Consider the following 23,881-nt stretch of genomic DNA (forward strand, 5'->3'; position numbering starts at 1 on the left):
CGCCGACTTCACAGTCCGGAAACTCTCTTCCGCCATCTTCAACCCTTTCCCTTTCTTGCATGAGGACCAGCGGAATCGGACTTCCTCGTGAGTGTTCCTCCGGAAGCTACTCCGAAATGCTCCGAGCGTTCACCTCGAGTAGATCGGTCACCCAGGGGAAGGCCATACATGGTCGCTTGCTGAGGTTGGAATTCGACGCCGGTGTGTATCTGTGGAACTGCTTGCTTCGTCTGTATTCACAATGCGGTTGCTTGGAAGCGGCTCGATCGTTGTTCGACGAAATGCCTCACCGCGATGATGTCTCATGGACGACCCTCATGGAAGGGTATGCACGTACGGATCGCGCGGAAGGAGCCTTGAGATTGTTCTGCGAGATGGTGACGGATGGAGCTCGGCTGAACGCCTTTGCTCTTGCCTCCTGCCTGAAATCTTGCTCAATTTGCGGAGACTTGGATTTCGGGCAGCAGTTGCACGGGGTTGTTGTGAAAATTCAGCCTTTTTGTGATCTATTTGTTGGGTCTTCGCTTGTTGATCTATATGCAAAGTGTGAGCGCATGGATCTTGCTGAGAAAGTCTTCTTTAGTCTTCCAGAAAAGGATCCCTTTTGTTGGAACACAATCCTAGGTGGATACGTTTTTATGGGTCAAAACATGACAGCCTTTAAGATTTTTTGTCAGTTGATGCAGGCGGGAGAAACTATCAGTGAGTTCACTTTGCCTACTGTGATCAAGTGCTGTGGGGGCTTGGATGATGTTAGACGAGGCTTGTCAGTTCATTGTTTTGTGATCAAGAGTGGGTTGGAACAAGATGGGTTCTTAAGTAGTAGTCTAGTGGATATGTACACCAAGTATGGTTTGGCTATGGAAGCTCATAAGGTCTTCATTAGAACTATCGATCCTGATACTGTGGTCTGGAGTGCGATTATATCATGCTTTACTCAGCTAGGAATGTGCACTGAGGCAGTTGAATTGTTTATAACCATGGAGAGGGTAGGAGCCAAAGCAAATCATCGTACTCTTGCGAGCGTGGCAAGTGCTGCTTCTGAGTTAGGTGATCTAGCTCTATGTGCCAGTCTTCATGCATACATTTTGAAAAATGGATTTCAAACAAGAATAGAAGTTGGCAATGCTATATTAAACATGTACATGAAGAATGGGGCTGTACGAGATGGGTGTGTGATGTTTGACACTATGTTGGACCACGACACTGTATCTTGGAATTGCCTTCTCTCTGGATTTCACAGTGGGAATTCCTGTGACCAAGGGCTAAGAATCTTCAGACACTTGCTAACAAAGAATATCATCCCTAACAGTTATACTTACATCAGTGTGTTAAGATCTTGCACTAGCCTGAGAGATAGAAGTTGTGGATCCCAAGTTCATGCTCATATTTTGAAGAATGATCTAGCTGGTGATTCTTTCATTGGAAGAGCTATGGTTGACATGTACACAAGTAGTGGTAACCTAGAAAATGCTAGTCTGATCTTTAGTAGACTGATTGAAAGAGATGTATTTTCTTTTACTTTAATCATTACTGGATACACAAATACAGATCAAGGTGAGAAGGCCATTGATTTCTTTAGACAAATGCTTCGAGAAGGTATACAACCCAACGAATTCACAATTTCTAGTTGCCTGAGAGCTTGCTCGGACTTGGCAGCATTAGCTAGTGGTTGCCAGTTTCATGCCCATGTCATAAAGCGTGGACCTGATTGGCTCATATGTTTCATGCAATCTTGTCGATATGTATTCAAAATCTGGGTGTTTGATGGATGCAGAATCGACATTCAGTGAGTCAACTTCACATGATCTAGTTTCATGGAATACATTAATCTGTGGATACTCTCTACATGGGTATGTATGGAAGGCTCTTGAGTCCTTTAAACAGATGATAGAGGAGGGGGAGAAACCTGATGGAGTTACATTTATTGGTGTCCTCTCAGCTTGTAGCCATGCAGGTTTACTTAATGAAGGGATGATGTACTTTGATTCTATGCACCACATTTATGGAATCACTCCTACAATTGAGCATCAACGCTGCTTGATCGACATCCTGGGTAAAGCATCTAAGTTTGATGAAGTTGAACAATGTATCAATCAGATGGGATTGTCATCAGATGCTTTGGTATGGCAAACAGTTCTTGGAGCCTGTAGAACACATGGAAATGTTGAATTTGCAGAAAAGGTGGCAAACAAACTGAGTGAATTGGATCCAAGTATGCATTCAAGTTACATCTTGATGTCCAATATCTATGCAGTCGCTGGAAGGTGGGCGGATGTCACTAGAACGAGGCAAGTTATGGCTAGTCGTGGTGTCAAAAAGGAGCCAGGATGTAGCTGGATTGAGGTGGATGGCCAAATTCATGTGTTTCTAGCCCAAGATCATCCCGACTAACAGCCGTGACCATGTATATGAAGCTGAAGGATTCAATAAGTGTTTGTAGTGGATACACCAGGTTGACACCTATCAATATGGAGGAGAGAATACTCTTTCTGGCATTCAAGGAGTGGACCTGCCATTAACTGTATAACACATTCTTTAAACTTGAACTTACAGAGGCAGATAGAAGAGACTTTCCAGAATGTTTCAGTTGATCAGTTGGTAGATTTTCTCCCTGATGACCTTTCCAAAGCTTGGTCACCATGCCACTTCTTCCTACGGTAATTCAATCCCCTACTTCAAAATTATTACAATTCAATGATAGATGAAAGTAACAACTCAGTTATTGCAAGAGTCTATACTCTCTGTTATTTGTGTTTCTTTAGTTACAGCATCTGATTGCCTAAATTGTCTTAGAACGACAGCAGAGATGTTTGTGTTTCTTTCTTGACAAACTTGGATTTGTGTTTTCCTGAATCCCACATGAATCTTGTTGAGGCTAGATCGAACCTTCAGTGTAATCTTCATAAACCTCGGAAAGCTGAGTGTTACTCTATTTCCATGCATCACGTTGGCATTTCCTTTTGTTCTCAATAATATTCCTTTATCATTCAGGGCTATATTCTTGAATTTGATGGTAAAAGTATTCCCAAGCAGGACTGCAAACAGAAGATTTTGCAAGTTATTACTGAAACAGGGACATGCTGATAAAGTATCATGATAGAACACAGATGATAGAACTGGTGAGCAAAAAAGACACAAGGTTCAACTCCAGCAATGGCAAATCTCTGAGACTGTAATGTCAAACTCTTCAGGTTAAACCAGAAGATCTATGCATGTTCATGTTCATGCACAATAAGAAGTAACAGTATGACTTGTTTTCTGATATATTGTACATAGAATTTCATCATTAAACAAGTTCAACTGGTTGAAGTTGAAGATGTAAAGAGTAGAGAGCAAAAAAAAAACTTTTAAATAATGTAATAATTATAATTTAATTGATTATTTGACTTATTACTGGTAATATAGTTTTTATAGAATACAATTTTATGTAACTTAAAAATACATAATACGTATAAAGAAAATAAAGTTTTTTTAAATTAAAATCTTTGTGTGGGAGTTCAATAATAAAATCGTGGGAAAAATCTTTTTTTTAAAAAGAAAAATTACCAGAAATTGGTGGTTTCTGATGCTATTTATTGCGCGTTTGCGAATCACGACGCCGCATCGATTCCCCGAACCGCCATGGCCCTCCTCCCTCGTACAGCGCGCCTTGCCCTTCTCTCCACCCAAAGGTCGGCCGCGATCCATGCGGCTGCGGCTTTATCCTCCTCCGCTGGCTCCTCTCCATCCCCGGCGCCGTATGCGCGGGCGCCTCCCCCTTCGGCGTCGTCGCCGACGGGACTCTCGAAGGCGGCAGAGTACGTGATCTCGAAGGTGGACGATCTGATGAACTGGGCCCGCCGCGGGTCGATCTGGCCGATGACCTTCGGGCTCGCCTGCTGTGCGGTGGAGATGATGCATGCCGGCGCCGCGCGCTATGATTTTGATCGGTTCGGTGTCATCTTCCGCCCGAGCCCTCGCCAGTCCGACTGCATGATCGTCGCCGGAACACTCACCAACAAGATGGCACCTGCTCTGCGCAAGTAAGATGAATTAAAAATTTAATCCTGTTTCTGATTCTTCTTATCCCTCAAACTGATGCCTTTTCCCGATGACGATGCATGTTCCTTGTTCTGAATGGTCTTCTCATGAGTGTCAAAAATTTGATGGCTACCAATTATTATTATAGATTTTGGACCTTGGTGATGGATGATACTTCAGGTCTTTAGTTCAATTAGTGTAGTTACAGAATTCTTGTGTTTATGGGTCTTCATCATCTGTACTGAACATTTAGTTTGATAGTAGTTAAACTGAAAGTTGGTGCCGTCCAGTTTAGGTTTTTTCTATCAACATACCACCCCTTTAGGAATTGATTTGCTTACTATCATCTACAGATGCGGTTCAAAATTGCTTCGAATGAACTATTTTCTTGTATAGGTTTGAGTACAAGTATAATGACTCTACAAAATGTTTCTGGCCAACGGTGCCAGTTTTCAATTCTTCAGATGGTTAGTCCCAACAGACAATGCCTTTTTGTCCTTTAGGTGATTTCATGACATCCTAAAATGATTGGCTAATATATGAAAATATTGTAATTACTGACTCTTGTTTGATCCTCCAAGCCATAACATTTACTTATTAATGAGCTTCTGCTAGGTATGTAATTGATTCAGTGAGCTTGTTGTTTAATTTGTATTGGCTGGAATTGCTGTATGTGAGGCATGGAATAGATTTGCACTTGTATTGCTCATTGTTTTGCTGTTGTATATTCTTGGTTGAATTACATACTTTGTCCCTTTCAAAACTTAGATGATCATGGTGATTCAGCTTTTAATCTTAGATGTTGATTGTTGATTTAATCTCATATTAAGATTTTTCAGAAAAGTTCATGCCACTGTTCATTTATTTTCTAGATTTACTCGGTCCATCTTCTTATTCAATTTCCATGATTCATCGATACTACCACTTCATATCATCTTTGAACTACTTGCTTCATTATCAACGCCAAAGGATTAATCAGTTGGGAGGTTTTCTAACTTGGCTCGTTTTCATAAGGGATACTGAATGAGTAAGTGAGAGGCTGCAAGCCTTCAACTCTCAGTTTATTCTTGGCTAAGCAAGTTTCAGTATGTTCTTTCAACGTAGTGGAGATGACACATCATACTCTAGTTAGTGGCCTCTAAGTTGATACTTTTTTACATGTAAACTTCGTAACCCACCTTTTCTGGATTTTAATATGTTCCTATCCTTAATTGTTTGCCTATGATCTAAGGATGATTCAAAGAAATTAATCAAATGAGGCCCAAGTGAGTAAGATAAGGCAATTGGTTGCTGCATGGGGTAATATGTAGATTCAAACAAGAAAGGAAGGTTTCCTCATGTGCAAGACTTACCCCGAGTGGACTATGGGAAACAAAAGGTGATAGTCTTTGAGATGCCACCTCTTATTGAAGAGAAAATAAGGGATAAAACCCAACTGGATGATGAAGGCAGGTCAAACCAAGATCTTGATAATAATTTCCAATGCCCTTATCAATTAAGCCAGTATGTGCCTTTATCTTGGAGATACCACTTACCAGCATGGTTGACTTTGCATCCACATAAGTATATATGCATTGTATTGACCTTGTTTTTTTAGTTCTTGGTTGTTGTGCCTTACAACCATTGTATCTGCCATCACGATCAAGCCATCTATGTCTCAATCGTTTGGGCTTGCTATATGGATCTTATCTCCTCATTGAGTTCATGCAAAGCAGTACCACTGATAATATTTAAATGAAGATGCCTTTTGCACTTTTCACAATAAAATCTATTAAAGTCTTCTAAGAATAAAATCCCCCTACATATTACTTGTATTTTTACCCTTGCTCTCCTTATAGTTCCATCATCCACTTCCTCCTCAGTGGAAGCTAACAGTCATAAAGGAGTACTCAATAAGAGGATTAAGATCCCACCTTGATATGGCGTTTGGTGATGACAGAGGTTTTTGAGATTCTGCATGGCTGCTGTCCACTATGCTTGAGGAAGGGATAAATCAGTGAAAGCATCAGAGAAATAGGTGGAAGAAGGGTTCTTAGATCATATCACTAAATTGTCACAAGATGAGTTTCACCGTTCCACGTCTCAAAGATTACTGCTGAAGTCAAATAGAACTTGCTGCCAAGGAGAAGGCAGGTGATTAAGAAAACTGAGAAAATAGAAAAGAAGGATAGCAATGGCCCCACAGCTATGTGCATGCACATACACACACAAATCGACATTGTTGCACTGAACGTGTTGCTGCTCAATATGGAGGTGAAGTACAAGAACACAAGATATATCAAGAGGAAGAAGAGGGGAAGCAGGATCTCACAGATAAGGTAGAGATGGCTCTTGCCTAACAATTGAATAAAGATGCCAGGCTTGGAAACTAACGGGAAGACGCAATTTAATGCTGCTGTAGCAAAAATGAATGCATGGATCGAAGCCAGTGAAGGGGATGCCAGCCAAAATCTAGGAGAGGAGGGTGCAGCTTTTGAATTGTGAGCTAGTAGGTCGCAAATCTGTCGGGATCATGTGGATGAGGATCTGGATGATGGGAGGGAGAGAGGGAGCTACATTTTAGGTGGGCCAACTGGTTGTGGATTAACAAGTATGATTTAATAAAACAGGATAGAACATCTAAGTCATTTCATAATATTGAAAATGGAACTTATCATAATATCATCTTCCTCGATGTGCACTGAGTTGTCTAAACCCATACTTGAATGTTCCTGATACAGAAACTGCAATTATAGACAGATCTGAATTATAAAATTTCCATCCCATCGTGAGACTATAGTAGAATGTGGATCCCTATCTGCAATTATAGCAGCTAGTTCACTTCAATTTTTAGTTATTTGCAATTCTGCATTCATCATGCAACTGAAAACAAAACTTGATATCGTCATGAAATTTGTCTGAAAAATAGTTTTTCTTTCCTTCCTGCTTCATCCAGGGTTTATGATCAGATGCCTGAGCCTCGGTGGGTGATCTCGATGGGCAGCTGCGCGAATGGTGGAGGCTACTATCACTACTCATACTCTGTTGTTCGAGGTTGCGATAGGATCGTTCCGGTCGACATCTATGTCCCTGGATGCCCTCCTACAGCTGAGGCACTACTCTATGGCGTCCTCCAGCTCCAGAAGAAGATTAATAGGCGCAAGGATTTCCTCCTCTGGTGGACCAAGTAGAGCAGTTAATCAATCACTGCTTCACAAAGTTCCATAGATCATGTGTTATATTATGAAGTCAAGATATTAAACACTCTGTCCCCACTGAATAATTCCATGCAGTTTGTGCACTGGCTTGAATACTCTTATCAGGACAACCTTTTTATTAAGTTGTGGTTTATGTTAAAGTTTTTCTGGTCTTTAAATGGATGTTTGGATGGTAAAATGACAGGAGCAAAAATGTAGGAGTATTCAGTAAAATAATAATAGTAAAATTACATGGGCTTATTTTTATTTTATTAGAAAATATAACAAGTCCACAGAAAACACATTTCTTTTTCTTTTTCTTTTTTCTGTCTTTTAACTATTTTAATTAAGTAGATAATTGGAAAAGTCATTAATTATTATACATCGGGTCCTAGTTTTTTTTTTCATGCGGTAGAATGACCGAATTGCGCACGATGAGCCCTAGCACTCGAAATCACCAAACTACCCCCATTGATCTGGATGAATAAATTCCGGATGCCTTGATCGAAAGCGCTGCGGTTGCCACTCCACTCTGCGATTTCTTCCAGTAATGTCCTTGTTTTTTTCCTTCTAGATTTGCTGATCGTATGCGTTCTCGATCCCTAAATTTCTCCTAATGGTTCGAGATTGTGTTTTGCCTTAATCGTCAGTTATATCTAGGGTTTGCATCTCGCCGATCCCTTCTGTTTCGATCGTAATCTAAGTTTGTTTTTAACGGAAAAAGATCGTAGTTGAGTTTTAGGATTCTATAGATCACTAAAGATGTCTTTGTGCTTCCCAATTTTTGTTTTTTCCCCAGAATTTATACTTGTTTACTTATTTTTGCTTGCTATAAATGAATGGCTGATTGAATTATGTGGCTAAGTTTTTTTGGCATTGGCTTTGTTGTAATTTGTAGATGGCGGCGAGACTACAGCAGCTGCGATCGAAGGCTGTGCAAGCCTCTGGGTTTGTGTGTAAGCACGGAGGCGCTTACTACAAGGAGCTTCTGGAGAAGAACAAACATCACATTGTGCAGCCGCCGACCATCGAAAAGTGCCAAGAATTGTCAAAGCAGCTCTTTTACACCCGTCTTGCGAGGTCCGCCTCTTTATGAATTATCTTTGCCTGGCTACTCTATTGGGCATGAAGACTGATGAGCATGGGAGTGGTTTTTTCCTCTTCATTACGTGATTTTATTTTTCTTGCTCCTGAACACTTTTTAACAAGGCAGATCTAGATTTTTTATTCTCTTTTTATAAGGAAAAAGACCATAGATATTGCTTATTTCGGCATCTGATGTCGATTAAGTGACAAGGTTTATATACAACAGGTTAAGTAGAATACACTCAGGCAGCTGATAGTTAGATTACTTTTGTTTGTCTGCAGATCCTTCCATAGACGGTCAATTGGATTTTTTATTTTATGTATTCATCTTCTCTTGTGTGCCATGTTTTTCGTTAAACTGTTAATAATAGATTTTGGTTCAATTCTGATGTTCTAATTGTTAAAGACATCAACTTGTTCTTGATTTATATTGTTATTGTAGATAATTAATTTCTATATGAGATACATTTGGAATTTCTTTGTTGCTAAGTATGTCCAGTTTTTATTCCACTTAAAACTGTCATCCACTTCATTTAACTATGGAAAAAGATAGAATATTTGCAAACTAAAGTGAATTTATCTACCTTCCATGTCCTCTTAGTGATAAACAGCTATGTCATTTGGGTTGACTACTAATGAATTGAATTTGAAAGATTAAAATTGCTGTTTATGTAGTTGGATTCTTTTAAATTTTTAATCAAGGTGATTTAGCGCCTGTCAGTGATTTGTCATCAGCCAATATGTGCTTCTCACTTTCAGTGATTTATTATTAAAAATGACATGCCCTAGGCCGAGCGCTTCCCCCTTAAGCTATGGGGTGGCGTGGTATTCCACGGGAGAGGTTGTTGTCGTGGCACACAATGCAGACTGTGTGATGGGCATATACTAAACTTTTTTTTGGCTTGCTTTGGCCGCTCTTCTGTGCTGAGACAACTGTTAGAGCGAGGTATAAGCCGACAATTCTAGTTTTCTTTGCAGATTATTTTTGTTTATTTTGAATATATAAACAAATCTAATTTTAGCATGACAGTTAATTATCTTAACTAAGTAGCCCCTCTAGCTGATGACCAAAACTAATAATATTGTAGGAATATCCATATCAACAATCATTCTAGTGAAAAAAAGGCTTAGAGTTCAGCATTCAACATGTGAAAAACTGCTGTTTAATACTAAGGTTATAAATTGCATATATTTCAACAAATAACTGTTTTTCAAGTGTTTTAGATATTTAAACTCGGTGAAATTTGTTTCTGTTTGGATCATACTGCTTGTACATATTGTAAGTTCATAGATTACTAAGTACTGATTAACTAAACTGCAACTATGAGAAAACTTTGTTGCAATAATTTCTGGTTTGGATTATAATTACGTTCTCAGGAATGATAAATCTATCATTAATTTGATGTGGTTAAGATAATTGATGAAAGATTCTCTTTTTAAATATTCCAATTGGTCATCGTGTTGTGCTTTTAGTGCTTTTTCAACTATGATTGTTGGGCTTGGTTTACTTGAGTGGATAACTAGGAAGGGGAGGGGAAGGGAGAGAGAAGAGAAGATGTATATGAGCTTCATGATTGATGTGTAATTCTTTGATCCTTTCCCTCTTCCTCTTCCTTTTCCTCTCCCTTTCCAATCTAGCTTTTTACTTAAGTAAACCAAACCTTAAGGTTGTAATGCAATTATGACAGTTCTCATTTTATAATGTACATCCAATTAGTACATGGAAGAATCAAATCAAGCTAACTAAATGGAAGTGAAAGTTTTGATTATCAAATATAGCTTCGGTTTCAACCTGAAAATGAACATGATTTCAGTTTTAGGTTTCTTTCAAGTCTGGGGACAACAATAAACCAAAAAAATATTTATGTGGAATTTAACATATTATTTGATGAATTGTTTATATTAAATAATACCAATAATGTTTCTTATTTTTGGTTTAACCAAATCTAATCACCTCCGTTGGATTTTCACTTTGAAAATCTGTTAATTATTTTCCTTATGTAAATTTAGAAAGTTTTTTAGGAAATTGATAAACATAACTGTGCTCCCACCCATAGTAAAACATGCTTCAAGATTGCAAGTTTCAATATTTATAATTGTCGTAAGCTTAAGTTTTCAAGATGAATCTCTGTGAATGGGGAAACATGGACAATTATTTATCACAGCCCCCAAATTCATCTAACCCGTGTTAAACATTTGATTTTTCATGGTTGCCCAGAAATGATTGTTTCACTATTGCTATTAGATTTGTTTATCTTGCATGATCCTGTGATTGTTTAAATTGTAGGATCATTTCTTGCCAGCAATGAACATGTGTAACATACTTTTATTGCAGCATTCCTGGTCGCTATGAGTCATTCTGGAAGGAGCTTGATGGCGTTAAGCACATATGGCGAAACAGAAAAGATCTCAAAGTTGAGGATGCTGGAATCGCAGCATTATTTGGGCTCGAGTTGTATGCGTGGTTCTGTGTCGGCGAGATAGTGGGAAGAGGATTTACTTTCACTGGCTACTACGTCTAAAATCTAAAACTAGGTCTTTTAAGGTTTTTGCTGGTGGATAATGGGTTTTTCTTTCATCACAATTTTTGATTTCGCCCCTAAATTCATCAAGCTGCGAGTCAGCTAGACAAAATTGTAAGTGGAATAATTTGGAGGCTTTAAATTCCCATCCCAGATAACTATGTGCTCTTGCTTTGAGCCAGATGAAGGAAACTACTATCGAGAATCTCGTTTTATAAACAAGATGGCAAACTCTTTTCATACTCTTATGGTTGTAAACTGTAAAGTTCAGCTTTTTCTTTACTTTCAATAAGGTTGTTTAAGTTTGTTCTCTTAAATTGTGGTTTGCAGTTCAAAGTTGATGTGTTTAGAGGTCATGAAGATTCCACAGCCAAGAGTTTCAAGTAGTTGGACTGCTCCAGTTAATCTGAAGCTCCCAGTTCTCGTAACACATTAACAGGTCATCTCTAACCGAACGTCTTTGGATCTTCATCTTCTACGATTTGCAAAGGCATCAGTCACTCTACTATCTGTTCCTCATCTAGCATTCTCCTTTGTTAACACCTTGTTTCAAACAAGTAATGCAGACACACAACATTATTGTTTCAAACAATGAATTTTATGAAGCTGCTACGGTCTCATAATTCATCTATGAAGACAACTAAATCTCAATTTGGCTACGTTACATTCCTATAGTGGCAAATCATGATGAACCAGTAAATAAAACTTCAGAGTAATAAATGTTTAGCTCCAGCTCCTTCATTGGCTTACAAGTTCAAGTCACCCTCATTGCTTACTCCAACTAGGGCTTCCCCTTCAGCTATTCCAACAGCAGTTTCATGTTCATGACAGATGATTCACTGTCTTTTCTTCACCAAATAATCCACCTAAAGGAGCAGAGGAACCATCAGCAGATGACTCCTTGTCGGTAGCATCCTTCTTGTATCGTAACATCACTTCCATGGCTTCGACACAAGCTCTCGCAGCAGCTGCTCGGTTCTCAGCCTCTTCCCTCTTCTTCTTGGCTTGTTCCTCTTTAGCAAGAGCCTCGGCTCTTGCTTTCTCTTCCGCTTCCCGGGCCAATTGTTCTGCCTTTTCCCTCTTGAGATCCTCATACAATTTTTCCAACTCCTCCTCTCTACCTTCTTCCCTAAAAGCCTCATCCACAAACTCCTTCATTTGTTCACTAAATGCGACTCCATCATCAAGGAACAGACCCTTTAGTATCTTACGGCCATCATCCAGCCGCCTAGCGTCAAGGAACCCCTTCAGTAACAATTCATAACTTGTAACATTCGGCTTTACTTCCTTCTCCAGCATCTGGTCGAAGAACTTGTCTGCGTCGTCAAGGCGTAGGATGTTCACGAGTCCTCCAATGACTTTATTGTAGGAATTCGCATTTGGCCTCAGCCCCAACTCCTCCATCTTGTGGAAATATGCAGTAGCATCATCTGCCCTATTCACTCCGAAGCATGCTTCGACCAGTAATCCATATGTGCATTCGTCTGGATTGATCCCGCGATCACTCATCTCTTTGTACAACTCCTCTGCCTCGGCAACCAACTTGTTACTTCCAAGCTGCCCGATCAAATTGTTATATGACTGCGTATCCGGGGTGCATTGCTGCTCGCCCATCTGCCCAAAGACCATGACGGCGTCTTGAAACCTCCCTGCGAGGCAGTAACCATCTATCATCACGTTGAAGGTCCCCAAATCTACCGTGCTCCTCCTTGGCGGATTGTGCTCCTTCAGCATTCTGCCGAATAGGTTGATGGCCTCCTCAAGCTTCCCGTTCCTTCCCAACGCGTCCAGCACCAGATTATAGCTCACTGCATCAAACTTAACCTTTGAGCCATCACCAAGGACATCGTGGTAGATTTCCATTGCTTGCTCCTCCATCCCCTTTCCGAAGTAGCCTTTCATGAGGTTCCCATACACGATGCCATTAAGAACCTTCTTGCCACCAAGCTTCTCCTGTAGCTCCTCGTAGAGGGTAATGGCTGTTTCAGGCACGCCATTTTTGATGAAGCCCTGCATGATGTGGTTGTAGACGATGGGGTCAGGGGGTACAAAAGCCTTGGCGAGCATTTCATCCTTGAGTTCGACTGCTTCCTGGAGCTTGCCGTTGTCGACCAGACCCTTTGCAAGGATTCGCCATGTGCTGGGGGCGGGAGGAAAGAGGGCGTCGTCCGTGAGGAGGAGGCGGAAGTTCTCTAGGGCGATGCCGGTCCTGCCGCAGTCACAATAGCACTGGATTAGAAGGTTCCAGGTGATGATGGTGGGAGCGATGTTGGCCTGGGTAATGAAGCGGTGGAGGGAGAGGAGATCGGTATGGCGGGATTGGAGGAGGAGGGCGCGGAGGACGGCATTGAAAGTGAAGATGGTGGGCTGGCAATTGGAGTAGACGGAGTGGCGGCAGAGGGAAGCGGCCTCATCAAGGTCGTTGTGGCGGATGAGGTCGAGGATGCGATTGTGGAGGACGAGGCGGCTGCCGGAGAGGGCTAAGATGGACTCCGGCGGCTTCGGGGCGCTAGGGTTGGGCGAGGAGGCGGCGGGCGGGGACTGCCTCTGGTGGACAAGGCAGGAGGCGGGCTCGATGCGAAGGCGGCGCTTGCGGCGGCGGCGATCTGCGGCGGCCTCCTCCGGAGTAGCGAAGGAGAGGAAGCGGAGACAGGAGGCGGAGGCAAAGGGCGTGAAGGGGAAGTAGGGTTTCAGGGATTTGAGGTGGTGAGAGATGTGTAGAAGCTTCGACATCGCCATTTTTTTCTCCGTCGAAGTTTTGGAGAAAGGTGAACCGAGATTTGAGAAAATCTTTAAACGAGGGTTTTATGGTTTGCACGAAGCTACATGAACGGGCCGAGCCAATAAATAAGAGGAAGTCAGTAATATAATATATGGGCCTGGGTGAGGCCCAATATATATTAGTTGATCCAAAATTCGAAAGTATCTAGGGTTCGAGTTCGAGCCTGAGCCCGAGTCTGAGCCTGCTGAGGAACAAGAAGGTGGACATGGTGAAGATTTTGAAGCCCAACAAGGCGGTGATCCTCCTCGAGGTGCGGAAGAAAGGCGGGCTGAAGAGGGTATCAACGTATACCTGAAGAGTGTAATCCGGAAGGACTCGTCGAAGAAGACCGCCAGGAAGTCGCTCGTGAAGCCCTTTCTCAAGCTGGTGAACTACAACCACGTCGTGCCCACCGTTGCACCCTCGACGTGGACCACAAGGACGTGGCAGCCACAGTCATCGACGCCTTCCAGACCCGCGACAGGAAAGTCGCCGCCTCCAAGGAGGCCAAGGCTCGCCTCGAGGAGCGCTCCAAGACCGGAAAACAGCCGTTGGTTATTCTTATCAAGTTCTTATTCTAAGAAGGTTTTCGCTACCTCACAGTGATTCAACTTTCTAATTTTTATGAAACTCTCGTTCGAGTTAAACATGGAATCTTGATTCTGGTTTAGTTAATCTAGTTCCTTTTTCCCAATTCAATTTGAATTTCCCCTCCCTTTTTGTATCTTATAAGCATGGACGACATTCATATATGGTGAAATGCTTTTTTTATGCTGATGCTTGTGTTAATTCCCTCCTGTTTCTTTATTGTTCTTTAAAAATGCAATCTTGTTGTAATGTGTTTGGTAAGCTTCAATTGTGGCAAGGTGATTCGAGTGTATTTTCTTCCCGTAAACACAAGTGGAGACTGAGAAGCATTTTGAAGAATTCAAAATAGGAGTTTTAAACTGATAGTATGATGGTGAAGTATTTCAATCACTATGACATGGTTTTATGGCCTAAATACCAATTTGGAGTGGGAAATAATCCCAGAGTTCTGATTCATTGGTTACTGGTTGGGTAGTTAATTGTATTTTTCTCACCAAAAAATTACTTGCATTTCCATATACATTTATACAAAAAAGTTAATCCGTGGGGTCAGTCTGAGTCAACTTAGTTTAATTGGTTGTCTCACAACTTGGATATTTTGCAATTTTTATTTGTGAAGTGAATCAGACTGTATACAGGTTCATGCATCAACCAGACTGGTTTCAATTATGGATAACAGAAAATAAGATGGGGCTGAGGCAGAAGACAAAAATGTAAATTCTGAGTTGAAAATGGAATAATAAGCTAGAAGTTGGCAAATATAATGGTTGAATTTCCACTATAATAAGTGAATTCAATGAGACTTGGGTGAGAACATATGTTGGAGATTCAAAATTGGTAAGCTGTTGCACTGGAGAGACATCAATTTCTTGTATCCTCTTCCATCCCTACTATTCTTTTGCACTAGCTCCATAGCCAGGGCATTCTCATGTTTTGGAGAGAACACTATTGAGTCAGAATACAACATCATGAACAGTTATATGTGTTAGTCCCAACTATATGGAGTTACTATTGTCTAGGCATACAAGCTAAATATGATTTCTGGTGTTGAATTCCATTGAGTTATGGTTGAAATTGCAAGTTGGCACTAATGCTGAAAATATTCTACTGGCTTGTGCTTAGGAAAAATCAACCAAGGAATGCTTCCCTTGGGACAAATATCGGCTTCTTGCAGAAGATATGAGTCTGTGTCATGTTTTGAGTAAAACGAAATCATAGAGTAGAGAGCTTGGTCCTTACGATGGAGGAGAACTTGAGTTCTTTGAGAGATGGAGTCGTGAGTAGTGAAGATACTTGATGTGTTTAGGCAATAGTCCAATGGAATCAGAGAGAAAGGTTGGATGTTATAGTGAGAATTAGCATTCAATTAGGGTTTAATTGGATCTCTTATAGATAGATAATGGGTTTATTGGTTAGTGTTTCACTTAAATCATACCCAAATCGTGCCCAATCAAGGCGAATCAAGGCTTAATGATGAATTGAGTTTAATTGAATTTATTTACCGATTCTTTTTTTTTTCTGTGTGCCAAAACGCATAGAATACTCCCATAAGCTGTTTTAATTTAAACAGCATGATGGACTAAAATAACTTCAAATCATTAACTAAAACTTGATTCCTCACACTCATAAGAAGCACATATATGGTTTTAGTTTGACTTGGAACTTTTCTGGTCTAACATTCTGTCTACCGAAAATAACTTGACAGATTAAGACTAGATTTGAACTCTTGCACTCTCTAAGAGCACATATTTTGTTTTCATTGTGATTTGATTCTGTTCCTCCATAGAACTGTTTTGGCTCGATACGGAGAGAATATTTTGAGCAATAAAAAAGAGTAGGCAAGAGATGGTGCCTGTTTTGGCTCGAAACAGTGAGAATATTTTGGGCAATAAAAAAGAGTAGGCAAGAGATGGTGGACGTCTTGGCCATTTTCAAACAGGACAGCAATGCTGGGGGAAAAAAAATGAAAATTAGGTATGTGGTTTATAAATTTTCCCTATTATTATTTTTCATCTACAGACGTGTGTAATTACTTTTTGTCTGCAGGCTTCTGTAGGACAGTGAATTCTCAAAACCACAGATCCAACTTTCTACCAGCTCTAAAGAGAGAGAGATACTGATACGTATGCTCTCAGATGCACCCCAACATGAATGCACCACCCTCCTGTTTGGTATGCCTTAATTTATGCCAACTACCAACCTCATACCTGTAATTTTAAACCATTGCATCAAATATCTCCAATATTTATTTCTTATTAATTTGAGGGGTTTTTTCTGTAAAGAAAAAAGTATGATTATGTGTAGGTTGTCTTATACACTATGGGATTCATCACTTTCTTTAATCACTGTCTTATATACTATAGTAAGTCGGGCATGACATCTTAGACATAGAATGAAATGATATTAAACGTGTTTGAGTTAATCAGAGTCTTCGCTTGGGTTTTCACAAGCATACATGCCCACTTAACTTGACTACCATGATAACCACGTTGAGAGTCCAATTTATAGTTGTCAACACCTAAGAAGATGATTGAGCTTTGAAATGAGTATGTTCCATGATGTCGGCCAAAGACATTAAACTCTTATATTTGTTGTGAAGTAAGATTTCTTTGATAGCTTTCTTTGTTCACGTCAATCTATTATCTTGTGATGACCTTCCCTAATGTGGTCCTCGATGACCCTTTTTTCTTTTCTTTGTTTCCACTAATGTGTTTTGGTCCCTCATATTGATGGGCATTCAAATGAGGGTAGACCTTTGAGTATTTTCTAAGACAGTTTGTTGTTTCTCCTTGTTATCCTTTTAGTTTTGAGGCTAAGGAAGGTATCAATTGACTTGTAACTTGTGTGGTTGGTTTCTTTTGCTTCAAGCTTCTCTTTTCGAGCATGTGTAGCATTAACGATATTCATTATCGCTTGAAAGAGATGCATGATTTAGGGCTATGAACCAACATCACTCACTAGCACATTTATCAATCGAAACAAAGTTTGGAGTCAGGCAATTAACTTCTCATCTGATGATGATGATGATAATATTAATAACAGAACCAAAAACAAAACTGAGAAATAGTTGTGGCAAATTAAATCAACAAGTGGGGTTGAAATACATGATATGAAAGCGATGTGGAAACCAAAGGCTTCACTCCATTAGCAATATAACATATAAGTTTCTTGATATCTTTCACGCAATGCCAATAATTGGGCAAGTCTACACTTATCAGTCACCCAACTATAAAACAAGCAGCATTTAAAGTACTAATTTTTTTTTATAGTTTAATAAAATAAATAGATAAATAACTGTTTTCTCTTATCTGCAGTTCACAATTGTGCTCCCTAATCATAAATGCACTCTTGGATCCTCATTAATGCTATGCTTGCGGCTGTGATCTTGATATTAAATTACCATAGTAGAATCAAAATGGTACACCAGCAAGTAGACAAACTAGTATTATCTAAAGAAAAACTATTATACTAATGCTTGCTGAGATGCTCTACAGATTATATTTGATATACAATTATTACTTATTTAATATGAATGCGACAAAATTAACTCACCTGCTATCAATTAAAAAAGTTTCTCTTTAGAATTTTTTTTATTTTTTATTTTTGATTGTGTTCAGAGTTTTTAATATGAAATATGAGTTAAAGTGCAAAGTATTTGAAAATTATGGGAGACAAAGTAACTTTTTAATTTGTTTTTTACATGTTTGTTAATTATGCAGCACTTTGATGAAGTAGAGCAAGGATGAGGAAGAGCGAAGCCCCCATATTAATGGTGGAGCTTCTCTAGCTAATGTACATTCCATTTCCGGTCCCATATTGCTCCAATGTCGCCTCCCCTGCTGCTGCTGCTCCTCCTCCTCCTCTGTTTTCCTTTCTCCCTCACCGCTGCCACCGGAAACCACTCGGACTCCTTCCTCTTCGAGCTCCACCGCCGTCCCGCGTTGCCCGGGCTCGACCAAGCGCGGCGGCTCCTCCTCGACGACAAGATCCGGCAGCGCACGATCCGCGCCCGGCTAGAGCATGCCCGCCACCGGCGGCGAGCTTGCGGCATCCCGCACGCCGCGGCGCCGGCACCGGCACCGACCTCCTTCGAGATGCCGCTCAACTCCGGGGCGTACGCAGGGACGGGCCAGTATTTCGTGCGGTTCCAACTCGGCACGCCGGCGCAGCGCTTCGAGCTGGTGGCCGACACCGGCAGCGACCTCACCTGGGCCAAGTGCCGCCGGCGCGGAGACGACAACAAAAGTGTCAGCGGCCGGGCGTTCCTCCCCGCCGAGTCGTCGTCGTTCCGGCCGATCCTCTGCTCATCCGACATGTGCCGCAACTCACTGCCCTTCTCATTGACGACGTGCCCGACGCCGGCGAGCCCATGTGCCTACGATTACGGGTAAATTACCTAACGCAATTAATTAATTGCTCTTTCAAAGTAAAACGTGATATTAATCTTTCAACGCGCTTCAGCTTTTCCAAGTGACTTCCTAAACTTTAGATATATTACATTGCAGCTCATCTAGCCTCGACCGACAAGACAATTTAAAACTACAACTCTCAAAATATAAATATTTATATTCATGAGAGTAAAATGTAACTTCTTAAAAACTAAATTGTGGCAAAGTGAATATTTCTCTTGAGATTAATTAGGAACAGAATTAGCAAGAACATTGTTAATCATGGTCAACTCTCGAATCCGCCGCTTTTATTACGGCAATTAATTAAAATATTTCACGGTCTGTTTGACCGCATGCGATCGCAGGTATTCCGACGGCTCGGCGGCGCACGGCATCTTCGCGAACGAGTCGGCCACCGTGATCCTGTCGGACGGCCGTCGGACGAAGCTGCGTGGCCTCGTGGTCGGGTGCACCTCCTCCGCCGTCGGATCCAGCTTCCGCGCATCGGACGGCGTGCTGGGCCTCGGCTACAGCGACATCTCCTTCGCCGTCCGTGCCGGCGGCCGCTTCGCTTATTGCCTGGTGGACCACCTCAGCCCGCGCAACGCCACTGGTTTCCTCGCCTTCGGGCCGGCTCCGGCGCCGCCGCCTCCGAACGCCGGGAGGAGGTGGCGCGAGACGGCGATTTCCCTTGATGTCGAGCCGTTCTACAGCGTCCGGGTGAGGGGGATCTCCGTCGACAAAGAGATGCTCCCGATCCCAGCGAGCGTGTGGGACCTCGCAGCGGGCGGCGGCGCTATTCTCGACTCGGGAACGAGCCTGACGGTGCTGGCGGAGCCCGCGTACAGGGCGGTGGTGGAGGCGCTGACGCGGCGGCTCGCGTGGGCGCCGAGGGTTAGAGTGGAACCCTTCGAGCACTGCTACAACTGGTCAACGGGGGCGGAGGCCGCCCTGCCGCGGATGGCGGTGCACCTGGCTGGGAAAGCGAGGTTGGCGGCGCCGGCGAAGAGCTACGTGATCGACGTGGCGGAGGGGGTGAAGTGCCTGGGGATCGTGGCGGCGCCGTGGCCAAGCTTCTCCACCATCGGCAACATACTGCAGCAGGAGCACCTGTGGGATTTCGACATCGCCAACCGACGGCTCCGATTTAGGAGGTCGACCTGCCGCAAAAGGCCATGATGGAATCGGACGGCCGACATTTTTTTAAAATTTTTATTTTTGTTGCCTCCGGTCGATGCCAAATTTCTTTTCATTTTCTTGTTTTTTTTTGTTTTATTTTGGTAATTTGTTTCTGATTTATGGAGGTTTGATTGATTTGCTATGTATTTGGGTGATAAAGAATACAAGGGATGGGGGAGGAACCCAATTTACCTTAGTGGTCAAAAAATTTCATGGGATAGAGTTGATCATCTCAAGAATAATAGGCGTAAATTGGATACATGATGCTAAGAAGCAACTATTATTATTAGAGTTAATGGTGAAATGAAGAATTTTATAGTCCCGAGCTATCGTTTTCTTTCTCACATGTTTTCTTTTTTTTTCATTGTAAATCCTAACTATAATTCCTTTTCAACACCATCAAGTCCCCAAACTATAACTCAAGTAAGATAATACGTAGCTCCGCCCTTGATTAGTTGACAAAGAGAAGAGTTTCACTTTCATTATTATTTTATATTGCACTTTATTGAGTGGAAATGAGAGAGTAGTGGTGTGATTTACTTAAGGGCAACAAGGAAATTTTAGAGGAGCAATTTGAAAAATAGATAAAGAGAAGTGTTTGAATGGAAAAGAAACCCTTCTAGAAGGAGTAGTAGCAATTGTATTATATCATTTTTTTTCCTCCCAACTATTTTGTTTTGTAATGCTTGTAAAGGACATGTTGATTGGATTAAATATTTGAGGAATATATTTATGAGAATAAATAATTGTACCAGCTAAACATCATATGCAAAAGCTGTCTACACGAATTAGGCTCGATCGCCATGGCATTTTGACTATTGATTTTTTTTTTAATAAAAAAATTATTTAATAGATTGCATTATTTAATCGAATAAGCAATGTGTTTTCCAATTGTCATCAATCTGATTGGTGATGATGCACAGCTGGATTCACCAAACACATGGGACCAATTTTTCTTATTCGCCCCCCAAAAAAGGGAAATCATAACTTTGTTACTCATATTTCATAAGGGGTAAATTGTAAATTTCCTTAAATGCGGCAGTGCAGTCGGCTGGGCTGATAATTAATGCAATGGAGGCCCGTTTCTATTTGGGCCGAAAGCCCATTTATTATCCTTAAAACTAGACTGGATACGCATCGATGGAGAAGGCTAGATCGAGGGGTTTGCTAGGGACGATGAAGGACCCGTTCGAGGCGGCGGCGGAGGAGCTAGATTCACCTCCGGAGTCGCCCATACCCGCCGAGGAGGACGCGGCGGTAGCCGTAGATGTCGACGAGGAGGAGGCCGACGCCCCGTCGCAGCCCCAGGCCTCCGCTCCGCCGGGACCGGTCGGCGGGGGTGGAGGAGGGAAAGGGAAGGAGGAGGAGGAAGAGGAAGAGGAGGAGAACATGGATGTCGAGTTCGGCAAGTTCCCCTCTGGCGGCGACCCGGATAAGATGGCCAAGATGCAGTAAGTTTTCACCTCACTGAAAGCTCTCGGAAACTGTTGCAAATTTTCCTATTTTTGCTCGCGTCGTCGACCTTTTGATTCGAGTCTTCTGTGGGTTCGTTAGTTCTTTTGCGTCGGTTCTACAGTAACATGATTTCGATTTTGTATTACATGCTAAAGGCTGTAAAAGCAATAAGCTCACAACATTTTCACCTCGACATCTTTCTCTGTGCATGTTGCTTGTGCATTTGCTATTTATCTTTTGAGGCTTTCATTCAATTTCCGTTCGGTGATACTTGCTAGAACATTCATACTTCCTAATTGATTTTTTTTACTACCTCGGATTTGGTTCTTTGTTAGCTTCGTTAAGTTTCCATTTTTGCTCAACGTTCTGTCTTGTCATTGGTCACACAAGTGTTTGTTCTCTTGATCCTCCGTTACATATTTTTTATATTTGCTTGTATTGATTTCCTTCAGGGCAATACTTTCACAATTTACAGAGGACCAGATGAGTCGTTATGAATCGTTTAGGAGATCTGGCTTTCAGAAATCTAACATGAGACGGGTATGTTTAGCATTAATTCATCATGCTATTATAGATATTATAGCACAGAAATAGCGAAATGATAGTTTGCTGTCAAGACATTTTCGCATTAGAGGAGGCATGAGACTTTCTCTTTACAATGCCATCTTTGCTTGCACTAAGTTTTAGCTTATATGCATCAGAGGGAGATAGCTTGTCTTAGGTTTCTATAGTCATTCATGTAGATTAAAAGATTATTAATTGTTTGCCTTATTTTATTTCTATGGCAAGGATTTTTTAATTGAACTTGAGAATTGAAATAATTTTGCTTGTGCTCTCCAAAAAAGAAACAAAATGTTTAAACTACTACTAGTTTTGTATTGGTAATATCCATAGGCTGGATTAAGCTGCTGGGCATGATTGCTTGAATTATATTTTAGTGGGACTGTCTCTGTGATTGCAGACTTCATGTGGGGATTTGCTCCCTTTCATTTGGCCTTTTGATTTAGGTTACTATTTGTTTTGACAATTGTTATCAAAAGAAGTTCAAAGTACATATAATGATTTATAAGGTACCTGTTTTAAGTATCTAATGCAAAGTGCATCTGTTGTATACATGTATTATGACTATATTGCCATTATGAAATTTTGGTGTTGTTGGCAACCATAATATGCAACCACCTCCCCTTAAATTGTGGACCATGCGGTTACCTGGCATCATCACTCATATTAAAGAACACAACAACACTAGTGCAGCGTGAGGCACATAAATTGTGGACCATTCCATCTCCTGCAATATCAATCATGTTAAAAAATTATAGTATAGCATGAAGCCTAATGCACAGATGGCTTCAGATTTCATGGTCTCTTTTTTTAGGCTTCTCAATTTAGTGTCATTCCCGACCCTTACCTCACCAATACTTGCTATTTCAAAATTGTGTTTTTGTTTTCTGAGGTCTTCCACAGAGTTTTTGATGATAAGAACAAGAAACCTAAAACCATGGCAATATAACAAAATAGACGTTCCCTCTTAAAATTGACTTGCATGCTCATTTTTCCCCCTTATCAAAGGGATTACTTAATCGAGAAGATCTGTGAGATATTAAAACTTGTTTTACTTTGCATGCAGCTATTGACGAGCATCACTGGAAGCCAAAAAATTTCAATACCCATGACTATTGTCGTGTCTGGCATAGCAAAAATGTTCGTCGGTGAGCTAATTGAGATAGGCAAGTTGGTTCTTGTCAAAATACCAACATGATATGTTTTCTTTGCCATTTTATTGGCTCCTCAGGATAGGTTATTCTAGTTAAATACAGAGGATTCTTAAATTGCTGTAATCTTGATTTTGAACTAACTTCATTGTATGAACCAATATTGATGCTGCAGCTAGAATTGTGATGATGGAAAGAAAGGAGAGTGGCCCGATCAGGCCTTGCCACATAAGGGAAGCCTATAGACGACTCAAGCTCGAGGGGAAAATACCAAAGAGATCGGTGCCCCGACTCTTCCGGTAGAAGGGTGGCCACCTGACTATTGACAGAAAATCATTTTTGGTTCTGGGGCTGATCCTACATTCCTACTCCATGTACAGCATACTCGTCACCTACACTTTCAAGATTACAGTTTCCCGTGGGTTGATGCGGAAAATTTCCCCCTTTAGGTTTTGTTCAAGATTATAATTCTCTTCAAATGATCTAGTTGATTTGCCTGTTTTGATCAAGTCATGTAACTTGTTCGGGATGATCAATTGTATGTCTACTTGAACTATGAAACATGTGTGTTCCCAAGTGATTCTCAAACATCACCAAACGTACAGTATTTCACTCTCTCCTCAATGTTTACCTTCAACGCCAGATAGTCTGATGGCATCACCAACCCCAGTTTCCTGTGACTCACTTCAAAGTAATGAAGCTCTTGTGAAAGAAAATGGCAATATCACTAAAGTTGAGCAATCTACAGACGGTGAAGATGTTACTATAAATGCTGAACAGGATATTCCTGAAGGCTAGGACCAATTTCTGAAGACCTTCAGCTAGTAGATATCACACCAGAAGCAGCAAAGTCTCTCGGGGGGCAAACATGTTTGGCTGACTAGAGCAACAATGAAGATAATGTTGTTAAGGTGGTTGAGGAAGGGAAGTGAGAAGAATAAGTTGATGCTCACCATGATCTGTCTACAAGTCTAGCTGGCATTTTCAGAGA

General features: G+C 41.2%; 6 protein-coding genes and 1 pseudogene across 9 annotated transcripts; 6 read left to right on the forward strand and 1 right to left on the reverse strand.

The window, feature by feature from the left end:
• Positions 1-59: 59 nt before the first annotated feature.
• Positions 60-2,856, forward strand: LOC141811992 (pentatricopeptide repeat-containing protein At3g02330, mitochondrial-like; annotated as a pseudogene).
• A 755-nt stretch (positions 2,857-3,611) lies between these two features.
• LOC141848444 (uncharacterized) lies at positions 3,612-7,360 on the forward strand. The gene is made up of 2 exons (XM_074736475.1): positions 3,612-4,025; positions 6,959-7,360. The coding sequence occupies exons 1-2, from the start codon at positions 3,625-3,627 to the stop codon at positions 7,191-7,193; spliced, it is 636 nt and encodes a 211-aa protein (XP_074592576.1). The 5' UTR covers positions 3,612-3,624; the 3' UTR covers positions 7,194-7,360.
• A 305-nt stretch (positions 7,361-7,665) lies between these two features.
• LOC141848445 (uncharacterized) lies at positions 7,666-11,143 on the forward strand. 3 transcript variants are annotated; one of them, XM_074736476.1, is made up of 3 exons: positions 7,666-7,746; positions 8,098-8,279; positions 10,621-11,143. In XM_074736476.1, the coding sequence occupies exons 2-3, from the start codon at positions 8,098-8,100 to the stop codon at positions 10,805-10,807; spliced, it is 369 nt and encodes a 122-aa protein (XP_074592577.1). In that variant the 5' UTR covers positions 7,666-7,746; the 3' UTR covers positions 10,808-11,143. The 3 variants fall into 3 exon arrangements, with proteins under 3 accessions (XP_074592577.1, XP_074592578.1, XP_074592579.1); XM_074736477.1 differs by having other exon boundaries at positions 7,674-7,751; XM_074736478.1 differs by lacking the exon at positions 7,666-7,746 and adding an exon at positions 7,842-7,860.
• A 275-nt stretch (positions 11,144-11,418) lies between these two features.
• Positions 11,419-13,557, reverse strand: LOC141811667 (pentatricopeptide repeat-containing protein At3g49240, mitochondrial-like). Its single transcript, XM_074699695.1, has one exon. It carries the CDS (start codon positions 13,544-13,546, stop codon positions 11,630-11,632), a length of 1,917 nt encoding a protein of 638 aa, XP_074555796.1. The 5' UTR covers positions 13,547-13,557; the 3' UTR covers positions 11,419-11,629.
• A 237-nt stretch (positions 13,558-13,794) lies between these two features.
• LOC141811519 (large ribosomal subunit protein eL27-like) lies at positions 13,795-14,149 on the forward strand. Its single transcript, XM_074699542.1, has 2 exons — positions 13,795-13,852; positions 13,902-14,149. The coding sequence occupies exons 1-2, from the start codon at positions 13,795-13,797 to the stop codon at positions 14,147-14,149; spliced, it is 306 nt and encodes a 101-aa protein (XP_074555643.1).
• A 3,391-nt stretch (positions 14,150-17,540) lies between these two features.
• On the forward strand, positions 17,541-19,897 carry LOC141811648 (aspartic proteinase NANA, chloroplast-like). 2 transcript variants are annotated; one of them, XM_074699670.1, is made up of 3 exons: positions 17,541-17,574; positions 17,876-18,543; positions 18,910-19,897. In XM_074699670.1, exons 2-3 carry the CDS (start codon positions 17,981-17,983, stop codon positions 19,721-19,723), a joined length of 1,377 nt encoding a protein of 458 aa, XP_074555771.1. In that variant the 5' UTR covers positions 17,541-17,574; positions 17,876-17,980; the 3' UTR covers positions 19,724-19,897. The 2 variants fall into 2 exon arrangements, with proteins under 2 accessions (XP_074555771.1, XP_074555772.1); XM_074699671.1 differs by lacking the exon at positions 17,541-17,574 and having other exon boundaries at positions 17,865-18,543.
• A 988-nt stretch (positions 19,898-20,885) lies between these two features.
• LOC141811713 (transcription initiation factor TFIID subunit 11) lies at positions 20,886-23,658 on the forward strand. The gene is made up of 4 exons (XM_074699759.1): positions 20,886-21,174; positions 21,631-21,718; positions 22,806-22,887; positions 23,066-23,658. Exons 1-4 carry the CDS (start codon positions 20,900-20,902, stop codon positions 23,191-23,193), a joined length of 573 nt encoding a protein of 190 aa, XP_074555860.1. The 5' UTR covers positions 20,886-20,899; the 3' UTR covers positions 23,194-23,658.
• The last annotated feature ends 223 nt before the right edge of the window (positions 23,659-23,881 follow it).

The sequence above is a fragment of the Curcuma longa genome, chromosome 17, assembly GCF_044706935.1.
Source record: "Curcuma longa cultivar G26 ecotype Majalengka, Jawa Barat chromosome 17, ITB_CL_G26_1.1, whole genome shotgun sequence".
In the NCBI taxonomy this organism is placed as follows: Eukaryota; Viridiplantae; Streptophyta; class Magnoliopsida; order Zingiberales; family Zingiberaceae; genus Curcuma; species Curcuma longa.

Coding starts and splice junctions, on each gene's coding strand:
- LOC141848444 (XM_074736475.1), top strand. CDS start 3,625: ATGGCCCTCCTCCCTCGTACAGCGCGCCTTGCCCTTCTCTCCACCCAA. Junction 4,026..6,958: donor ATGGCACCTGCTCTGCGCAA/GTAAGATGAATT, acceptor TGCTTCATCCAG/GGTTTATGATCAGATGCCTG.
- LOC141848445 (XM_074736476.1), top strand. CDS start 8,098: ATGGCGGCGAGACTACAGCAGCTGCGATCGAAGGCTGTGCAAGCCTCT. Junction 8,280..10,620: donor TTTTACACCCGTCTTGCGAG/GTCCGCCTCTTT, acceptor CTTTTATTGCAG/CATTCCTGGTCGCTATGAGT.
- LOC141811667 (XM_074699695.1), bottom strand. CDS start 13,546: ATGGCGATGTCGAAGCTTCTACACATCTCTCACCACCTCAAATCCCTG.
- LOC141811519 (XM_074699542.1), top strand. CDS start 13,795: ATGGTGAAGATTTTGAAGCCCAACAAGGCGGTGATCCTCCTCGAGGTG. Junction 13,853..13,901: donor CCTCGAGGTGCGGAAGAAAG/GCGGGCTGAAGA, acceptor GTAATCCGGAAG/GACTCGTCGAAGAAGACCGC.
- LOC141811648 (XM_074699670.1), top strand. CDS start 17,981: ATGTCGCCTCCCCTGCTGCTGCTGCTCCTCCTCCTCCTCTGTTTTCCT. Junction 18,544..18,909: donor CCATGTGCCTACGATTACGG/GTAAATTACCTA, acceptor ATGCGATCGCAG/GTATTCCGACGGCTCGGCGG.
- LOC141811713 (XM_074699759.1), top strand. CDS start 20,900: ATGAAGGACCCGTTCGAGGCGGCGGCGGAGGAGCTAGATTCACCTCCG. Junction 21,175..21,630: donor GATAAGATGGCCAAGATGCA/GTAAGTTTTCAC, acceptor GATTTCCTTCAG/GGCAATACTTTCACAATTTA. Junction 21,719..22,805: donor AGAAATCTAACATGAGACGG/GTATGTTTAGCA, acceptor CTTTGCATGCAG/CTATTGACGAGCATCACTGG.